The sequence below is a fragment of the Glycine soja genome, chromosome 16 (genome assembly GCF_004193775.1).
Source record: "Glycine soja cultivar W05 chromosome 16, ASM419377v2, whole genome shotgun sequence".
NCBI lineage: Eukaryota > Viridiplantae > Streptophyta > Magnoliopsida > Fabales > Fabaceae > Glycine > Glycine soja.
This window is the reverse complement of record NC_041017.1, coordinates 29669098-29687994: the sequence shown is the minus strand read 5'-3', so window position 1 is coordinate 29687994 and position 18897 is coordinate 29669098. Positions and strand designations below refer to the sequence as shown.

The following is an 18897-nucleotide window of genomic DNA, read 5'->3' as shown; positions in this document are numbered from 1 at the left end:
ACATCTTGTGTAATTTTTTTTGGTTTAAAAAAGAAATACAAATTTGTTGTGTATCTCAATAAAGAGCACAACATAATTGTATTTATGTTGTTTTTTTGTTTACAATTTTTTATTAGTTATAAATGAAAGTTACCTATGTGAAGAAAATCTAACTCAATTAGATATAAATTATTAAAAAAAACCTTTGTCTTCAATTTCAATAAATAAATAAAAAGTAAGAACGTTTATACCTTACTCACAACTTGCTACAGCTGATGTACTTATTTATGAAAGTAATTAATATGGAAAACATTTAAGCAAATAATTTAGTTTAATTTACAATATAAATTATCAGAATGAAATAAAATATTTAAATGTTAATTTATTTTAATAAAAAAATTGAATTATTGACGTCAATCCAATTTATTAATTACTAATGTTCAAATTCAATCACAAGATGTACAAGTGTCTTAAACCTAAATCAATATTAATTTGAGCCAATCGTGTATCACTTCTATTCAATGTCAATCAATATTTAATTTGAACATCATACAGGTTTACCTGAGATTGATAAATGTTCGAATTTTGGTAATCATGGTAATGGTTGGTATAAAATTCTTACATGTCAATTAAGTTATTGATTAATATCAGTCTAAGATGTAATTGATTGTTAATTAAAAATGGATGATTATTTATGAAAATAATTCAATTTAATAAGAATTTTGTTTATAAAAATAATTTAATATGAAATTTATTTACAAAATATAATTTAATACTGTTTTGGTAAACCAAAATTAATGAACAATTTATATATTTGTCATAATTTATTTAGCGGGACATGCTTAGAACATGTCCGTTAAACACTGTTATGGTAAACCAAAATGAATGACATAATTTATTTGTCATGCTTAGAGCATGAGATAGCCAAGTCAACATTGCGAATGCACCATCACTATTCCTCATTTTGTCTTAATTTTTAGCGGGGACAAGACAATACAATTTTCCTTCAGAGTAGTGAAATTTTAAAATAAAACCATTTGTGATATTCTCGATCTAGGCCAAAAATAGTGATGAAGATAGTAACTATTTCTCATGATAATAGCTTTGGAAAATAATTTAATAGAAATGTTAAAGGGTGAGAAAGACTTGTTCTTATAGGTATATGAAAGTGGTGCATTGCATGTGTTGACTATACAATTCATTGTTCACAACTCAATGCGCACATCTCAATATATATGTGATCTAACACTTTAACACATATTCAATTTGGTACTTACACATACTTCAACGCACTTTTATAATCCCAAGACAACACCTTATCACTCCTCTATCATATACATGTTACACAATAATAAGATTAATATGTTATGTTCTCTTAAATAATTTCACATAATCATATCAAAATCAAAGGAATTAAAATGATAGTTCAAAAACACGAAAAACACTTAGAACACTCAATTTTATTAACGGAGTCACATTAGGACATCAATTAGCCTCAATTAGTCTATCAAACACAACAATCTGGTAATTATAATCGCAAAAGAAGAATTATAATATAATAAATGTTATAAAGTAAACCCCAATTTGATCATTTAAAAATCCTTGCACATGTTCATTCTAACTTTAATTGTGATTAATTTATTTCTTATCTCTAAGTGGACTCATTAGTGTGACATTGATTGCGAATAAAATTATCAATAGTTATATTCAATGTTAATTATTAATTTAATTTAAAACTAATTAGATAAATATAAATTAATTATAGAAGACTAACAATTAATATAAATATAATAATTTTTACATTATTTTTTAAAAAATTTATTTTATAAACTACTTTTTTTAAAAACTATAAATTTAATAATTAAATAATAAATATTATGGACTTTACTTTTATAGAAAAATAGTTATATGTAAACATATATGTTACAAAATGTATCGTATTATAAAATTAACAATATTTTTTAATTTTAAATGATGTTTTCTAAAACAACTTTTGTTCAATGATTAAAAAAAATATTTCATATTATTTTGATGCTACATTGAAGCTACACAATGAATACCAATAAGATTTAATGGTTACATGTATTTAAAGATTGTTAAATTATATTAAACAAAATTAATAAAAAACTATTTGTGTGTGTGTGTATATATATATATATATATATATGAATGAGTTTTAAGATTGAAAGTATAATTTTCAATTAAGTTCATCCATAGTCATTTAAATGTATTAACCCTAATTAAATAAAATTGATACTATTATAAATAATAAATTTTATATTAATGGTAAATTAAATAATATTTGACTATGTTTAATTGTATTTTAAAAAAAGATATATTAAAGTATATATTTCAAAAAATAACTAAAAATATGTATAATATTATATACTATAAAACAATATATATTAAAATTGTGTAAGACATTATTATTATTATATATATTAAAATAGTAGACATCATCATTATTATTATTATATATTAAAATCCTATCATATATTATTTGTTCCTTTTTTATTTGGTTCTTTATACAAATTTACTATTATTTAAAGTTTTAATAATTAAAATGCATTTAAAATAAATAATATTTATAGTGATTGATTATAATTAAAATTATATTATATTTTTCACCATTCATTATCAAATTGATGATTTTATTTTGTATATAGATTATGCTTCTAAGGGTTGTAAATATCCACTCCACCCAATTTCTTTCTAATGTGTCTTCTTTTCATTATTATAATATCATTCATTTTATTCTTTATTTTTATTTTTATGTATAAAAAAGATGCTTAAATGTGTTATTGATCATTGGTAAAAATGAGGATTTAACTCTTCTAAATTGGCGAGATATAAGGTGGATTTATATTTATAATTGATAGAAATTTATTTGTTTACATTTTTATTTTTAGTGTTAATTATATTTATATATTGATTTTAGATCTAACTCTTTCTTTGAATGATTTTTGTGAAATTGAATAAACATTTGAATCAATATCATGTTTTTATTAAAAATTTCTTATATGAATTATCCAATACATTTTGAGGAATGAAAAGTGAAAATTGAAAATCATATTTCATCCGTATATCATCTTACTTTTTGTCTTTTATCATTATTTCTTCTTTGCAAGTATCATTTCTCTTTTTTTTTTTTCTCTTCATATTTTATATTTTGATATAATATCATTTCTTTTATTTTTCATTTTTATGTATGAAAGGATACTTTAAACATACCATCGGTCATTGTCAAAAAATCAAAATTAAATCTTTTAGATTAGTAAGATATAATGTGAATTTATATTCATCTTTGATAAAAAAAATATTTGTTTAAATTTTTTTAAGTATTTTTTATATTTATATTTTAATTTTAGGTCTAATTTTTTCTTTAAATATTTTTTATGAAATTGAATAAACATTTGTATCAATATCATGCTTTTATTAGAAAGTTCTTGCATGAATCATTTTTCTCTTTCTCTTTCATTATTTTTTTCTTTTTTCTTTGCAAGAAGCATTTTTGTTTTTTCTTCTTCTTCGTTTTAGTGTTATGTTATTATAAGTTTGAATTATTATTATTGTTTAGGTTTTTTATACATGTTTCATTTTTTTTCTTTTATAACTATTGTATTAGAAATCTTACTTTTACATTATATCTGTTCAACAAGACATGAAGATATTTTATTATTGTGATAATTTTTATTTTTGTATCAATCATATTTTGAATAATTTCTTTACAAATCTTTATTTTTCCCTGCTCAAATCAATTGTCGAATGATAATTTTTAACTATTAATTAGCTAATTTATGTTCTATAAAATACATGGTATCAATGTAAATAATTTAATAATTATCACTAACGCAATAAATTTAAGAATAATATTTTTAATTTTGAAATATATGCTAAAAATTACCATAAATAATTTAAATAATTAAATTGATAGCAAATATTAGACGTCAATAATAACAATAATAATGCAACAATAATAATAACAATAAGTTAATATCCTTATACATCTAGATCATAAAAGATAATAAAAATTAATTAAATATCATGATTTGAAATAGCTAGTATGTAGCAATATAATTATTATTACAAAGAAACAATAGAATATAATAGTTAATAGCATATTAAAGATTAATAATAAATACAGATAATTGGTGATATATTTAATAAATTAATAAATATGAAAACAATAATATTTAAAATTTTAAACATATAATTATTTTCATAAATAACTTTTGAAAATTAGTAAGCAATGAAAATAAAACTAAAATTAAGGAAAAATAAATAATAATAACAACAATAATAATAATAATAATAATAATTATTATTATTAAATAAAAACATTAAATTTATATTACACAAAATTAATATAAATAGAATAACTAAAATTGTAGTTTAAAAAAAAAATGATACCCTAACCATGTAAAAATAGTAGAACATGATGTAACAGGTATTTTGTACCCAAGGGTTTAGTCCCTCTGTAACAAAGGAATACTCATCCAAATATCCAAACAATGCTCGTATGGAAACAAACAAATCAATTAATTAAACTTTAATTACATAATAAGATCCTTACAAATAATCATTTACATAACAAAATCCCAGCTTTGTTTATTACGTTTTTTTCTTTAATTATTTAATGACGATACAAGTTATCTTTTTAGTAATCAAAATAATTATTATAGAAATTGTCATGATTGCCTTTTTTAATAGTAATATAAATAATTATGATATCAATTGTTAAAAAAAATCAGCAAAAAAATTATATTTTTTTTTTGCAAAAATTTAACGCAATGGAAAGATATTTTGGTTGAGCAAAATATAAAAAAAAAAAATACAATTCTATTGTTATTTTGATTAACATAAAAGTCATTTCATTAGGAGGTGCAAACTCAATACACAACGGGAAGGAGATTTTGTTGATCAAAATACACTATGAAATCACATTTTGTTGTTAATTTACATTGTATCTCTCTGTTGTAACAAAACATGGCTTCATTGTGATCAATAGACAATGGAATCAAGTTTGTTATTGATAACATAAAAGTGTTTTCATTTTTGTGAGGAGGTACAAATTAAATCACACTTTATTGTTAATTTACATTGCATCCCTCCATTGTAATGAAAAGATGATTCCATTGTAATAAATAAACAATGAAATCAAGTTTTAGTCAAAATGATATTTTTCAAAATAAGAAAATACAACAGAATAAAGGGGTGAGATACTAAAATCTTAGATGAAAATAGTAGCTTCCCGTTGTGAAATAGAGCAAAAGATAACAATACTGAACATAATTTTCCCCCTCAAATTACCACCTCTGGTCCTATTTACACTACAACTTATTTTTATAAATATGATCAGATGTAAAATAAGACGAAGAATACATTTTTTTCATAGCTAAAAGATGAATATATATTTTTAACTTTGCAAAGAAATTAAAAGTCTTTTAGATACTATAATTAAAATGGAATAATTTTATTGTCCTCTTTGATTTAAATCATTTTTATACGCATTCATATGGAAAAAATAAAAAAAGTGGAAAATAAAATACAATTACGTAAGATGCTTAATTCACACTCATTCACATACCGAACTCTATTGTTAATCATATGATATGCCCAACCCAAGTTGTTTGATCAGACGTTATATAAGGGGCAAGCAATTTTACAAAGGATGCTATTATTGACTCCTATAAAATTTCTCTTAACCCCTATTAGTGAAGTGCAATTACTAAAATACAGTTTCAACATTTTACCAATCCTTCCCCATCCCACCACTCTCTTAACCCCTATTAGTGAAGTGCAATTACTAAAAGTTTTTTTTTTCATTTTTTTAAACATAATAAAATCATAATTTCATTCAATCTTTTTGGATAACAAAGTTTCATTTCATTTTTTTTATATCATAATAGAATTATGATTTCGATATACTAGGGGATGCAAAAAAATTTGCACAACAAAATCATTTCACTGGGAATTCTTTCATGAAAAATTATTAGTAAAAAAAGTTATATTTTACCTGAATTAATTTTGATACAAATTATATTAACAACAATACATATTACATTTTGTAATAGTATTATAATAATCAAATTAATTTTTACAAAAACTGCCTTTTTATATAAATTTAAATTAATGATAACATGAACTAATTTGATTATTATTAATAAAATTAATTCTTATTATCTTTATAAATAATAACTTGTATCCAACCAATTTAATTTTAATTAAAAAGACAATGAATGCTATTAAAAAGATAAATTATATTATAATTAATTTGATTACTCTTAATTATTTATTTAAAATTAAAATATATTTTTATGTATTTTTACTTTAACTATAGTATTCACATAGCACTAAAATTTATAGTATATTTTTTATACTTATTGTTATTATTGTATATTTTTTTCCTGAATGGATCATTATTATATCATTATTGTACATATTTATTATCGTTGTTAAATATTTCCATTTCCAAAGTCCGGACAAATGATCAGACCAAATGTGAAGAAAACAATTAAAAGATGCAATGACTAATATTAAGATATTTTATAATTAAAATTATATATATATATATATATATATATATATATATATATATATATTTCACCATTAATTAAGTATGTAGGGCCATAGTGAAAGAAAAAGTCATATGAAGCTTAATATAAAACTCTTTTTAAGTTTCGTAGAGATCGTAGGGCATAGTAAAAAAAAAAAAAAAAAACAAAAGAGAGAGATATGAAGCTTCACAGAAACGCTGTAAGCTTAAGGCTATAAGTTTGCTTTGTTTTATTACTATGGAGCCCCAACACTCCTCCATCTACAATCATACAAACCTTCATTCTAACTTCTGATGGCTTGGCGATCATTCTCCTACGATGTGTTCCTCAGCTTCCGAAGGGAAGATACTCGTCATGGTTTCACTGGCAATCTCTACAATGTCCTTCGCGAAAGGGGAATTCACACCTTCATTGATGACGACGAGCCCCAGAAAGCGGACCAAATCACAAAAGCACTTGAGGAAGCAATTAAGAACTCCAAGATTTTCATCATCGTGCTCTCTGAAAACTACGCATCTTCTTTCTTTTGCTTAAACGAACTCACTCACATCCTTAACTTTACTAAGGGGTGGGATGATGTGTTGGTTTTGCCAGTTTTTTATAAAGTGGATCCTTCAGATGTCCGACACCATAGAGGTAGTTTTGGAGAAGCACTGGCTAATCATGAAAAGAACTTGAACTCTAATTACATGGGCAAGCTTAAGACCTGGAAGATGGCTCTGCGCCAAGTTTCTAACTTTTCTGGCCATCATTTCCAACCTGATGGGTACGTACCCTTCCTCACTTACTTTATTTTAAATTCTTCAATTTTGACTTGTCTAATCACACTTTAATGTTCAATTTTAAAGTGATAAAAGTATAATCACATAAATCGTAATATGCTCCGGTAGGACACATGGGCTTAGGTACCCAGTAGACGGCCTTACCAAGGACTGGCCCTTGGGGGATGTATATATACAACCGGTACTCTACTTTATGTTGTCTTTCAAGGAGATATGCATTGTTTTTAAGATATTGATCTTCTTGAAAGAGTTGAAATATAGTTGCGAATTAAGTATTTAGAGAACGTATTAATAAGGATATTAGTTGGTGATCCAAGAAAATAAGGTTATATATTTTATTGTAAGATGGTGTGTATGCTTTCGAATAAGAGAAGAGACAAATATTAAGAATATTATATATAAAAATATTAAGAATATTTAATTCACAAAGTGAAGAGAAGAAATTCCACTTTTCAAATTATATATTCTAATTTATAATATAAAAATAAATTTATATAAATTTATTTATTATATGTTCTAATTATAATATAATATATATTATTAATTTTAATTACATAAAATTGTGTATTTGTTTTACGGAAGTTTTTTTTTTATATTTTTGGGAATTTAACATGAGAATATTATTTTTGGATATATTTAACATTTTAATATGCATGAAAATAATCTTAAAAATTTAAATAATTTATATAAAAAATTAGTATTTTTTATAACAAAATTTAAAGTAATTTAAATAAAAAAGAAAGTCATTTGTGTATTAGAGAAATATCACTTTCCCATCTTCTAGTGAGAATATAAATATTAGAAAACATTGTAAAAGGGGTAACTTTTTTTTTTGGCCGATATATTAAACATTTTAATATGCAAGAGCTATAACTTTTTTTTATAAAAAATCTCCAAAATATATCTTTTTTTACCTCTAAAGTAGTTTATTTTGTTTGAGTTACAATATGCAATTTTCTCCATCGTTTCTCGTTCCTCATCAGGAATTTACTTACAAATTTTAACAAACAAGTTCAAAAATGAGTCGTGTGAATTGGTATGCATGAACCAATTCGTGGCTTTATGGTGAAGTACATGAGTGAATTTTGTAACTTAGGATCAAAATACTTGTTAGCTTGAAAAGACACCATACATATATCAACAAATGGACATGAGGTGTTTAGTCCGATTTCACACAATTTCTATGTTGAACAGGAACAAATATGAATACAAGTTTATTAAGGAGATACTTGAATCGGTGTCTAACAAGCTTAATGGTGATCATTTATATGTTTCGGATGTCCTGGTTGGGCTAGAGTCACCCTTGCTAGAAGTAAAGGAGCTTCTAGATGTTGGACGTGATGATGTTGTTCACATGGTGGGGATCCATGGACTCCCTGGAGTGGGTAAAACAACACTTGCTGTCGCGGTCTATAATTCCATTGTTGATCATTTTGAAGCTTCTTGCTTTCTTGAAAATGTGAGAGAAACTTCCAATAAAAATGGGTTAGTACATCTCCAAAGCGTCCTTCTTTCTAAAACAGATGGAGAAATTAAGTTAGCAAATTCGAGAGAAGGAAGTACCATAATACAGCGTAAGCTCAAGCAAAAGAAGGTTCTTCTGATTCTAGATGATGTTGATGAACATAAACAGTTACAAGCGATTATTGGCAACCCTGATTGGTTTGGTCGTGGTAGTAGAGTCATCATCACCACTCGAGACGAACATTTGTTAGCGCTTCACAAAGTTAAAATAACATATGAGGTGAGAGAGTTGAATAAGAAACATGCTCTTCAATTACTTACTCAGAAGGCTTTTGAGTTGGAAAAAGAAGTTGATCCAAGTTACCATGATATTTTGAATCGAGCGATAACTTATGCTTCAGGCCTCCCATTGGCTCTAGAAGTAATGGGTTCCAACTTATTTGGAAAAAGTATAGAAGAATGGGAATCTGCTCTAGATGGATATGAAAGAATTCCTGATAAAAAGATCTATGACATACTTAAAGTAAGCTATGATGCTTTGAATGAAGATGAGAAAAGTATTTTTCTTGATATTGCTTGTGGCTTCAAAGATTATGAATTGACATATGTTCAAGATATACTTTATGCTCATTATGGTCGTTGCATGAAATATCATATTGGGGTGTTGGTTAAAAAATCTCTGATAAACATTCATTGCTGGCCTACTAAGGTCATGAGATTACATGACTTAATAGAAGACATGGGTAAAGAAATTGTCAGAAGAGAATCACCAACAGAGCCTGGGAAACGTAGCAGGTTATGGTCTCATGAGGATATAAATCAAGTTTTACAAGAAAATAAGGTAAGTTTTGATACACTGAATGATTTGGTATTCATCTTTAAACATGGATTATCTCTTTTAATTATTACATGCTCTTGTCACAAGTATTTTTTGCTTTATAATATGTATATTTCTCTAAGTTGGCCTGTTATAGTCGCAATATATATTCATGTATTGTGGTTGATTCATGATTTTTGTGTTAAAAGGGGACTAGAAAGATTGAAATCATATGTATGAATTTTTCCTCATTTGGAGAAGAAGTGGAATGGGATGGAGATGGCTTCAAGAAGATGGAAAATCTGAAAACACTTATTATCAAGAGTGATTGTTTTTCCAAAGGTCCCAAACATCTTCCTAATACTTTAAGAGTATTGGAATGGTCGAGATGTCCTTCACAGGAATGGCCACGTAATTTTAACCCAAAGCAACTTGCTATATGCAAGTTACCCCATAGTAGCATTACGTCACTCAGGTTGGCCCCATTATTTAAAAAGGCAAGTGTATTGAGTTCATTTCATTGATATTGTATTGTAATAAGTTCAGTTTATGGTTATTTATGTGTTCTTTTTTTTTTTTTTAACGTTTTGTAGTAATAATCACTTCTTGTTTATTGATTTACATCTTTTTTTATTTCCTTTTTACGTTGCAGAGGCTCGTGAATTTGACAAGTTTAATTTTGGACGAGTGTGATAGTTTTAGATGGATACCAGATGTATCTTGTCTCTCAAATTTGGAAAATTTGTCATTTAGAAAGTGTCGGAATTTATTTACAATTCACCATTCAGTTGGTTTATTGGAAAAGCTTAAAATCTTGGATGCTGCAGGTTGCCCAAAGCTTAAGAGTTTTCCACCGTTGAAGTTGACCTCTCTTGAAAGGTTTGAATTTTCGGGTTGTTACAATCTCAAGAGTTTTCCTGAAATATTAGGAAAGATGGAAAATATGACACAACTTTCCTGGACTGGTTGTGCCATAACAAAACTCCCACCTTCATTTCGAAATCTTACTCGGCTTCAATTGTTAGTTCTGACAACTTTTATAAAATATGACTTTGATGCTGCCACCCTCATTTCGAACATCTGCATGATGCCAGAACTAAATCAAATTGATGCTGCCGGTTTGCAATGGAGGCTATTGCCTGACGATGTTTTGAAATTGACCTCAGTCGTGTGTTCAAGCGTTCAATCTCTTACTTTGGAACTGTCAGATGAGCTTCTTCCGCTATTTCTCTCATGTTTTGTAAACGTGAAGAAGTTGAACCTATCATGGAGTAAATTCACAGTTATTCCCGAATGCATCAAAGAATGCCGCTTTTTAACTACCCTTACTTTGGATTATTGCTATCGTCTTCAAGAAATTAGAGGGATTCCTCCAAACTTGAAAATATTATCTGCAATGGATTCCCCAGCCTTGAATTCCTCAAGCATAAGCATGTTGCTGAATCAGGTAATGTTTTTTATGTTTTCAATTTGGTCATTGATAGAGTATTTTAATGTTGCTAAACTTGATGAATTATTTATGACTAACAGGAACTGCATGAGGCTGGAGACACTGACTTTAGTTTGCCAAGAGTACAGATTCCAGAGTGGTTTGAGTGCCATAGTTGGGGACCACCAATTTGTTTCTGGTTCCGTAACAAATTTCCAGCCATAACTGTTTGCATTGTTAAGCTAAATTTAAGTTATCAGTTGCTCAGCGTGATCATTAATAATAAACCGGAATATGTATATAATAAACATGGAATTATTGATTTTTACCGTGGCACCTTCAGACATTCTACATATGTTTTTCGTCTTCAAATGGAAGATAATTTAGATGAAGAACTATCAAAGAGTGAATGGAACCATGCACAGATTGTATGTGGTGAAGAGTCGTGGGACGAATGCGGAATCCATGTATTGAAAGAGCAAAGTAGCATGGAGGATATTCGATTCACTGATCCTAGCTTTTAGAAAAAGCAAACATTTGTAGTTCAGAGGTTGGGGTTGGGGAAAAAGCAAAGATTAGTAGGCAGTGAAGTTGTTGAGACACAATTTGTAGAGCAGCAACAACATATGGGTTTTTTGTCACACGTGTGGAACTGGGCACTATCACTTGTAATTTCTTGCTGCTCCGGCAATCAATAATTGGATGAAAGAGGAAACAAGTTCAGCAGTTGTATGGTATCAACACTGATAAAAGACAACACTGTATCTAGCCCTACTGATTCTTGTTCTCTAATCAAGTTTGGTTTTAGATATTCTATTTTGCTTTGGATTCAATGAAAATACCCCATAATCTGTATTTTTTTAAGAGCTAAAAGAAAGGAATTTTATTAAAATGAATCCAAAACCGGTACAATCAGTACCAGCATGGTCAAACCAAATAATTACATCAGATGGAGCAATGTCTATTGCATAGACAATCATCATCCAATACTAATAGTACTAATAAAAATACGAGAGAGAAAATTAAAAATTAAAAATACTAATAAAAAATATATAAAAATGGGTTTTCAATTGATATTTGATTTCTTTTTAATAGTAGATTATATCTCGTTGTCGAACCCTTTGTCGGCCGTCGGAGAGAGTATCCGGAAGTTAAAGAAAGGTTAAGAATGAGAGAGTTTGAATCGTGAGGCTGAGAAAACATGAAAGAAGGAAGAGCCTTGGCCTTTCACTCTTTCCACAAAGCTAGCTTTTATGACTTTTAAAAAAATGTTATTTAAAATTGGTTTAGAAAAAAAATACTGTGAAGCTTTTAAAAAATGATGGTCGGCAAATATTGTCTTCTGCAAGAAATGATGAGATTCTTTTCTCTACTATAGTATTTTTTTTATATTTTTTCAATTGTTACATATTTATTATTTTAATTTTATTTATGATACAAATAAAATAATATTTTGAGTTCAAATTGAAAAATATAAAAAAATATTAATATGTAGAGTCAACTGTAGACCCAAATAATATTTTGAGTTCAAATAAATTTATGTAATATTATAGATCCTATAATATTAAGATTAGGAACTCAGCTAAGCAATTATGTATGGAAATTGATCCAAGTGCAGTGAGGCCTTGGCCCCTGATTTGATTAAGTGAGCTAGTGTTTTATGCAACTTTAATCGAAACTAGCATTGAATTCATGCATGTGCAAGGGTCAAGGGTCACTCTGTTAGACTTTGTTACATTTCATTTTGTTTATTTTATTAATGAAACTTAAGAATCAGTCAAATCATGATTGATTTTTTCTGAGTTGTTTTTTTTTTTTTCTTACAATAACTATTATACATACTCATGATAAGATCTAAAAATGATAAAAGTAAAAAACATTTAAAATAATCACTCTTTGGCTGATTAAAAAAATACAACAATCATTCATTTTTCATCGAATTCACTTAACACTCAATCACAACCAACACATGTACATAGATAATTCACATAAACAATACTCACTTATTCTTCTTAATCAATAGATATAATCTCAGTGAGCCTTTTATAAACCTATTTGACATCAAGACTAATTAGTTAATGCAGACATAAACACTCAATTACATTAGCAATGACCTAAATTGATATAAAGTTTAATTTAAATCAACAACATAAACAAATTAAAAAGATCGCAAACACGATTAAGGTTGAATAGAAAAATATTTTTTTTATCAAGAATAATTTAAGAATTATACCATTGTAAGTTTTCTTTTGAAATTAATTGGCAAATATCTTAAAAATATAAATAAAAACCTCATTATTATTTTTTATAATAATTATGTATATATTAAAATCATTTCTAAATAATAATGTAAAAACTTTTATATTAGCAATGCTTGTTTGTATTAAAATAAATTAAAATATACTATATATAAAATAGAAGAATTTCTCTAATGTTTTTAAGTCCAGATAATAATCAACATACATAAAATAAAAATGGACAACATCACGAAAATTCGAGAAGCAAAACATTAGAAATTTGGCAGCTTATGTACTAATCTTGAGTTAAAGAAATGCCTTATTTTTACAAAGATACTATTAATAATATTTCAATCACACTGGTTAAAAAATTATTAAAAATCATGACAAGAATCTATATATTAGTAATATTATTTAAGAAAATTAGTAAGTACCGCTTAAAAAAAAATATAAACACCTCATGTTCAATAAAGAAATTTTGTGAAGTCGGACTAAACACTTCATGTTCATTTGTTGATATGTATGATGTTTTCTCAAGTTAACAAGTATTTTGATCTTAAGTTATATTATTCGTTCACTTCATCATAAAACGGGGAATTGGTTCGTGCATACTATCATAACTCAAACAAAATAGATTACTTTAGAGGTGAAAAGAAAGAATAACAGAAACAAAAAGAAAGGGCAAAACTAAGCTCTACAGCGTGAAGGCATAAGATGTGAAAACAAAGATGAGACAAAAAAAAAAAAAATAGTAAAAGCAAAACTCAAGCTCAGATGTCAAAGATTTTAGATGGAGAAATTTTCCTTTTTTAAAGGATAAATATTCATTTTCATTCTTAAATGTGTAGACGCTTATAAATTTGTTTCCAAAAATTTGTCAACGCTTTACATATTTAATGACAAAAATGACTATTTATCTAAAATATAATTTAATCTTCATCTTTTTTATTGTCATAAATATAACATTACGTTGAACAATTAAAAATAGGAAAATAAGCATGACATTACACCTATGTTTGCTTTCCTAATTTTTTAAGTGTTTATTGTAACGTTATGCTTGCAACAATTAAAAAAATAAGAGTAGATGAAGATTAAATTGTATTTATAGAAATTTCAGACCAATAAATCAATCATGCTTCTTAATCAATATTGTACTTATTATTGTGTTTATTCTAATTTATGTTTGTTTTCCTATTTTGTAAGTGTTTATTGTAATGTTATGCTTGTCGCGATTAAAAATGAGAGAAAATGAAGATTAAGTTATATTTGGATAAATAATCATTTTTGTCCCTGAATATGTAATACACTGACAAGTTTGTCCTTGAATGCGTAAAATAGTAACAAATTCAACCCTAAATGTATATGTATTTGTCATAATTTTTTTACTTTCTAGCACTTAAAATTTGAATTTTCATCTTTTGAGAATGAATTTGTCTGCGCTCTACATATAAAAAGACAAAAATTATTATTATTATTTTTTAACAAATAAATAATAATTAAATTGATGGTTTCAGGAATTGTAACGGTTGATTTCTGTTCGTACTTCTACGATGTTAATCGGTAAGTGTACCGAGTCACATATGTAATATAAAACGGTAAGAACCGAGTATTGAATCCACAAGGAACTTGTTTCACTCAGAAAATATATGTTCAATAAGCAAACATTTGTACACCATCAAAAGCAAAGTATATGTCAAGTTGGAATTTTGTATGAAAATATAGTTAAATACAAACTAAAATATCTAGAAGTTGAGAAGTAAAAACAGTCAAGTAAAAAGTGTTGGGTCATTCTATTGAATCTCTTTTGATGTTGTTAAATATTTTTCTCTATTTAACGTTATCTTAGTGTTCTTATGCTGAAAAATTACCCAAACCAAGATCCCTTAAGTGAATGGGTCTATCTCTATTTAAACATCATCCTTGATCCCTCATCAAACTTATTTTAAACGAGTTGCATTAAGGTTACAACATAATAAAAACTAAATCATTGCACTCCATTCCTAGACATACAGTTTTCTAACTTGCTCTATCAAGTTCTAAGGCTTTAAAGCATTTTCCAATGTTAAAAATCCTAACTATACATACAAATGGGTGATCAAGCCACAAACACGTAAAAATAAGCACAAATAGAAGCAAGGAACACATAAAAATAACATTAAATAGATAGTAAAAGAGAGTTACATCAAAGGTTTAGCAAAACTCCCCAACAAGAGGTTTAGTCTTTCATTACAAGTAATGGACTTTTAGCACAAAGAATAGATTTTGAGGAAAGAAAAGGCTAAGAATGGTTGAGGATGTCTCCTCCAACCTCTAGAACCTTAAACTCACTCCTCTAACCTAAACTCTCTTGGAGGCTTGTTTCTGTCGCTCTAGCTTCTCCCTTGGCTCTATTTTTCGACTCCTCCCTTTTGTTTCCGCTAACTTCAATGTTTTAAAGGCTCCTTGGCGTTTCAGATTATGAAGGCTTGCTTAGCGAGAATGGTTTGCTAAGTGCGAGTTAGTGAAATTTGGCTTAGTGAGCTAAGCGCGCTAAGCGAGAGAAGAGACAAATGAGTCACTGGGTGAGCTTGCGGCGCACTGGGTGAGCATATCTCTGATTGATCATGTTCTAAGGTTTTCCAACACTCTAAGCTAGCTGTGTGCCTCGCTTAGCGAATGTCACTCACTAAGCGCATAATGCTCGCTTAGCGAGACACCAACTGCTAGAACCTTCTCTTCTTTTAGCTTGAAATTGTAGTGGTTTCAACATTAATTCACAAAATTGGAAATATCTCCTGTATAGAATACAACTAACATTAAAATATGTACAATTCCTAAAAAAAAACCATAAATTAGAAGAAATACGCTAATTTTGTGTACCTATTCAATACAAAAAATTAGTCGTAAATATCAACTAACAATTTCAAAATATTATTGTTTATTTAGTATTAAAGACTAAAAATACAAAATATATATTGTGGAGATTTTTTATAAAAAAAGTTATAAAATATATAAATTTATCTTAAAGACACTAGCTTGTTAGTAAGATCCAATAAACAATAATATTTTAAAAACAATACTATTTTATTATTATCTTTCCTTAGTCTTATATCTAGGTACAAAAGAAGCAATCGTTGCCGTCCATTTTTAAAATGAGAAAATCAAATAGTGGAGATGTGTTTAGGGTTACTGGTTGTAACATGAGCCCTCGAGTTTTGTGTCAGCTTTCCCCATTTCGCGATTGAAGCTTAGGAGCCCTCGAGTTTTGTGTCAGCTTTTCTTTTTTGCGATTGAAGCTTGCCCTCGCATACCCTAGCAGAACCCTCTGGTGTAAGCTTCGGCCGCATCGTCTTCGCCGCCCTCCCTTTTCACTTTACCTTACCCCATAAGAGGTCGCGATTTAGTGATTCAAGCAGAGGATGAAAGAAAGCCCAAGTTGGGGGAGCTACGGGACAGATCCGCAACTACCTCCTATGACGTCAATAACCTCGAGAAGGGTATGCCGTAATCGATTGAAGTTTACTTTAAAAAGGTTGAATCTCTCCTTAGGCTTATGTTTCTGTTTTTATGTTAGTTTTTTTTTTCTTCCTGTGGTTGTTTGTGTCATTGATCTGAATTCAATAATCTGATTTTTTTTTGTCACATTCTTTCACTGAGAATTTGAGCACATTATCAAGCTTATTAGAAGCGAATGTTCGAAATGGGTCAAATGAAGTTGGCTGAGTTCGTTGGATTCTGATGATCGGATCTATTAATTAAACTTTTCTCCGATTTAGAAAATTAAGTGGTGAATTGAGATATTTTGGTCCAGCTTGGCTACTCGCCATTCTTGCCATTAGAGTAGGTAACACACATTTACAACATTGCGTTGGTTTAAAATAGGTATGTGAAATTTAATTCAATATATCTGCATTCTCCTCCTTGTACCTGGAAAACCCACAACTTTAGCACTCATTCTTATTCTGTGCATGTATGTTATAATTCGTCATTGTGAGCTATCAACATCACCTTTTTGTGGAAATGAGTCATATCACTGCAAGAGACCCTAGTATCTATTGTCTCAAATGAAGAAACACTTGTTATTCATGTATCTTTTGACTCCCTTTCCCTTTCTCCCAGTCCTAGAGCATGTAAAGAAGGATATAAAAGAGAAAATATTGGTTTCCTTTTGTTATATGTATTTTTCAGTTTGTTGTTCCTACTTATCATGTGATTCTAGATTACTGTGAAATGAATAGAAGGTCAACTATTGAATCATATTATGAATACTAGATCAATTTTGCTCTGTCTATATATTCTGTGGCATATGAAATTATCTAGTGTGGAATTTCCAGAAAGCCATGTTCGGATTATAAGATGAAGGAGATAACTGGTAGTGGAATATTTGTAGCCAATGGAGAAGATGACGCATTAGAAGTTGACAGAGAACAAAACTTGTTAAGGAGACTTTATTTTTTCCTCTTTTTCTTCCATTGTCTCCCTTCTTTTCATTTAAGAAATGTTGCTTTAGTTACATATAGTTTACCCTTTTATCCTTGGGCATTAAGTCATAAGACTCATGGCCACCTAGTTGCACTAAATGTGCTTTAGTTATTCTAGATCTTAATCTTCAAAAGCATATAAATGATCCTTAATATGAAAATAATTTTTTAAACATTTTTTTATATATTAATGGTTTTCTAATTCTTTTGTATTTTAACTTCTCAAAATCTAGTTTATAATGGTTCCAACCTTCGAGCATACATAAATAATCTGATGTATGCCATGAAAAACAAAAAATGAGCATCAAAATATCATCACTTACTTTCTGTGACTAGATAGACCTATATCTATCCGTTAACATAACTCCTGTATCTTTATTTTAAGTAGAAAACAAAAGGGATAGAAAATTAGAAAGATACAATTTGAAGGAATGTATTTTTCTTAGTTTTCTTAATAATATTTTAATTATTGCTAAGTTTATTTTTATTTTTATCCCATCGTCATATTCTCTTCATATAAATTGTGGTGGAAAGATGGTAGCAGTCAATACAAACACATGATGATGATTTAGATACTGGAGGTCCAGCTAGATTTCACCCAAGTGGAACAAAGAATTAATTGGGCATTTGTCACTATTGGTAACTTTATGGATAATGAGGGTGACGACTACTCTACCAGGCAAAATAAAACTTCGCTTTCTATGGACTATGGTGGACTTGTACGTGGATGCACGAGTTTCTCCCAATTCTCTTACTTACTACGAATTTTGTCTGGGAAATGGAAACTACACAGTTAATCTACATTTTGCGGAAATCATGTTCATTGATGATCAAACATTTTACAGCTTAGGAAGGCGACTATTTGACATCTAAATTCAGGTATACACAATGCTTTTTTCTTACCCTTGTTAAAGCATTTTTTTCCATATAGAAAATGAAGGTAGTAGCTTTGGTTTTATTAGGAACACTGTTGAAATATTTGCATACATAAAATATCTTAGCAATATAATTATGTTTTTTTCCACTTTATAATCACTAGTTTAACTTCATTTATCAAAATCAATTTCTATTTGCCACAATAATTTTAAAACGATACGAAGATTGAAATATTTAAGGCTTGTAAGTATCATGAAGCATTAAGGTTTGAATTGAAATGTTGTAGGGAGCGCTAG

The 18897-nt window shown here is 27.9% G+C and overlaps 1 protein-coding gene across 1 annotated transcript; it reads left to right on the top strand.

Annotated features, from left to right (window-relative positions):
* The first annotated feature begins 6622 nt into the window (after positions 1-6622).
* On the top strand, positions 6623-11965 carry LOC114390530 (TMV resistance protein N-like). The gene is made up of 5 exons (XM_028351285.1): positions 6623-7302; positions 8513-9623; positions 9809-10096; positions 10252-11046; positions 11130-11965. Exons 1-5 carry the CDS (start codon positions 6830-6832, stop codon positions 11550-11552), a joined length of 3090 nt encoding a protein of 1029 aa, XP_028207086.1. The 5' UTR covers positions 6623-6829; the 3' UTR covers positions 11553-11965.
* The last annotated feature ends 6932 nt before the right edge of the window (positions 11966-18897 follow it).

Excerpts from the sequence above, each read along its gene's own strand:
- LOC114390530 (XM_028351285.1), top strand. The coding sequence starts at position 6,830 with ATGGCTTGGCGATCATTCTCCTACGATGTGTTCCTCAGCTTCCGAAGG. Across the intron at positions 9,624-9,808 it reads AAGTTTTACAAGAAAATAAG|GGGACTAGAAAGATTGAAAT; the intron begins GTAAGTTTTGAT and ends TTGTGTTAAAAG. Across the intron at positions 10,097-10,251 it reads TGGCCCCATTATTTAAAAAG|AGGCTCGTGAATTTGACAAG; the intron begins GCAAGTGTATTG and ends TTTACGTTGCAG.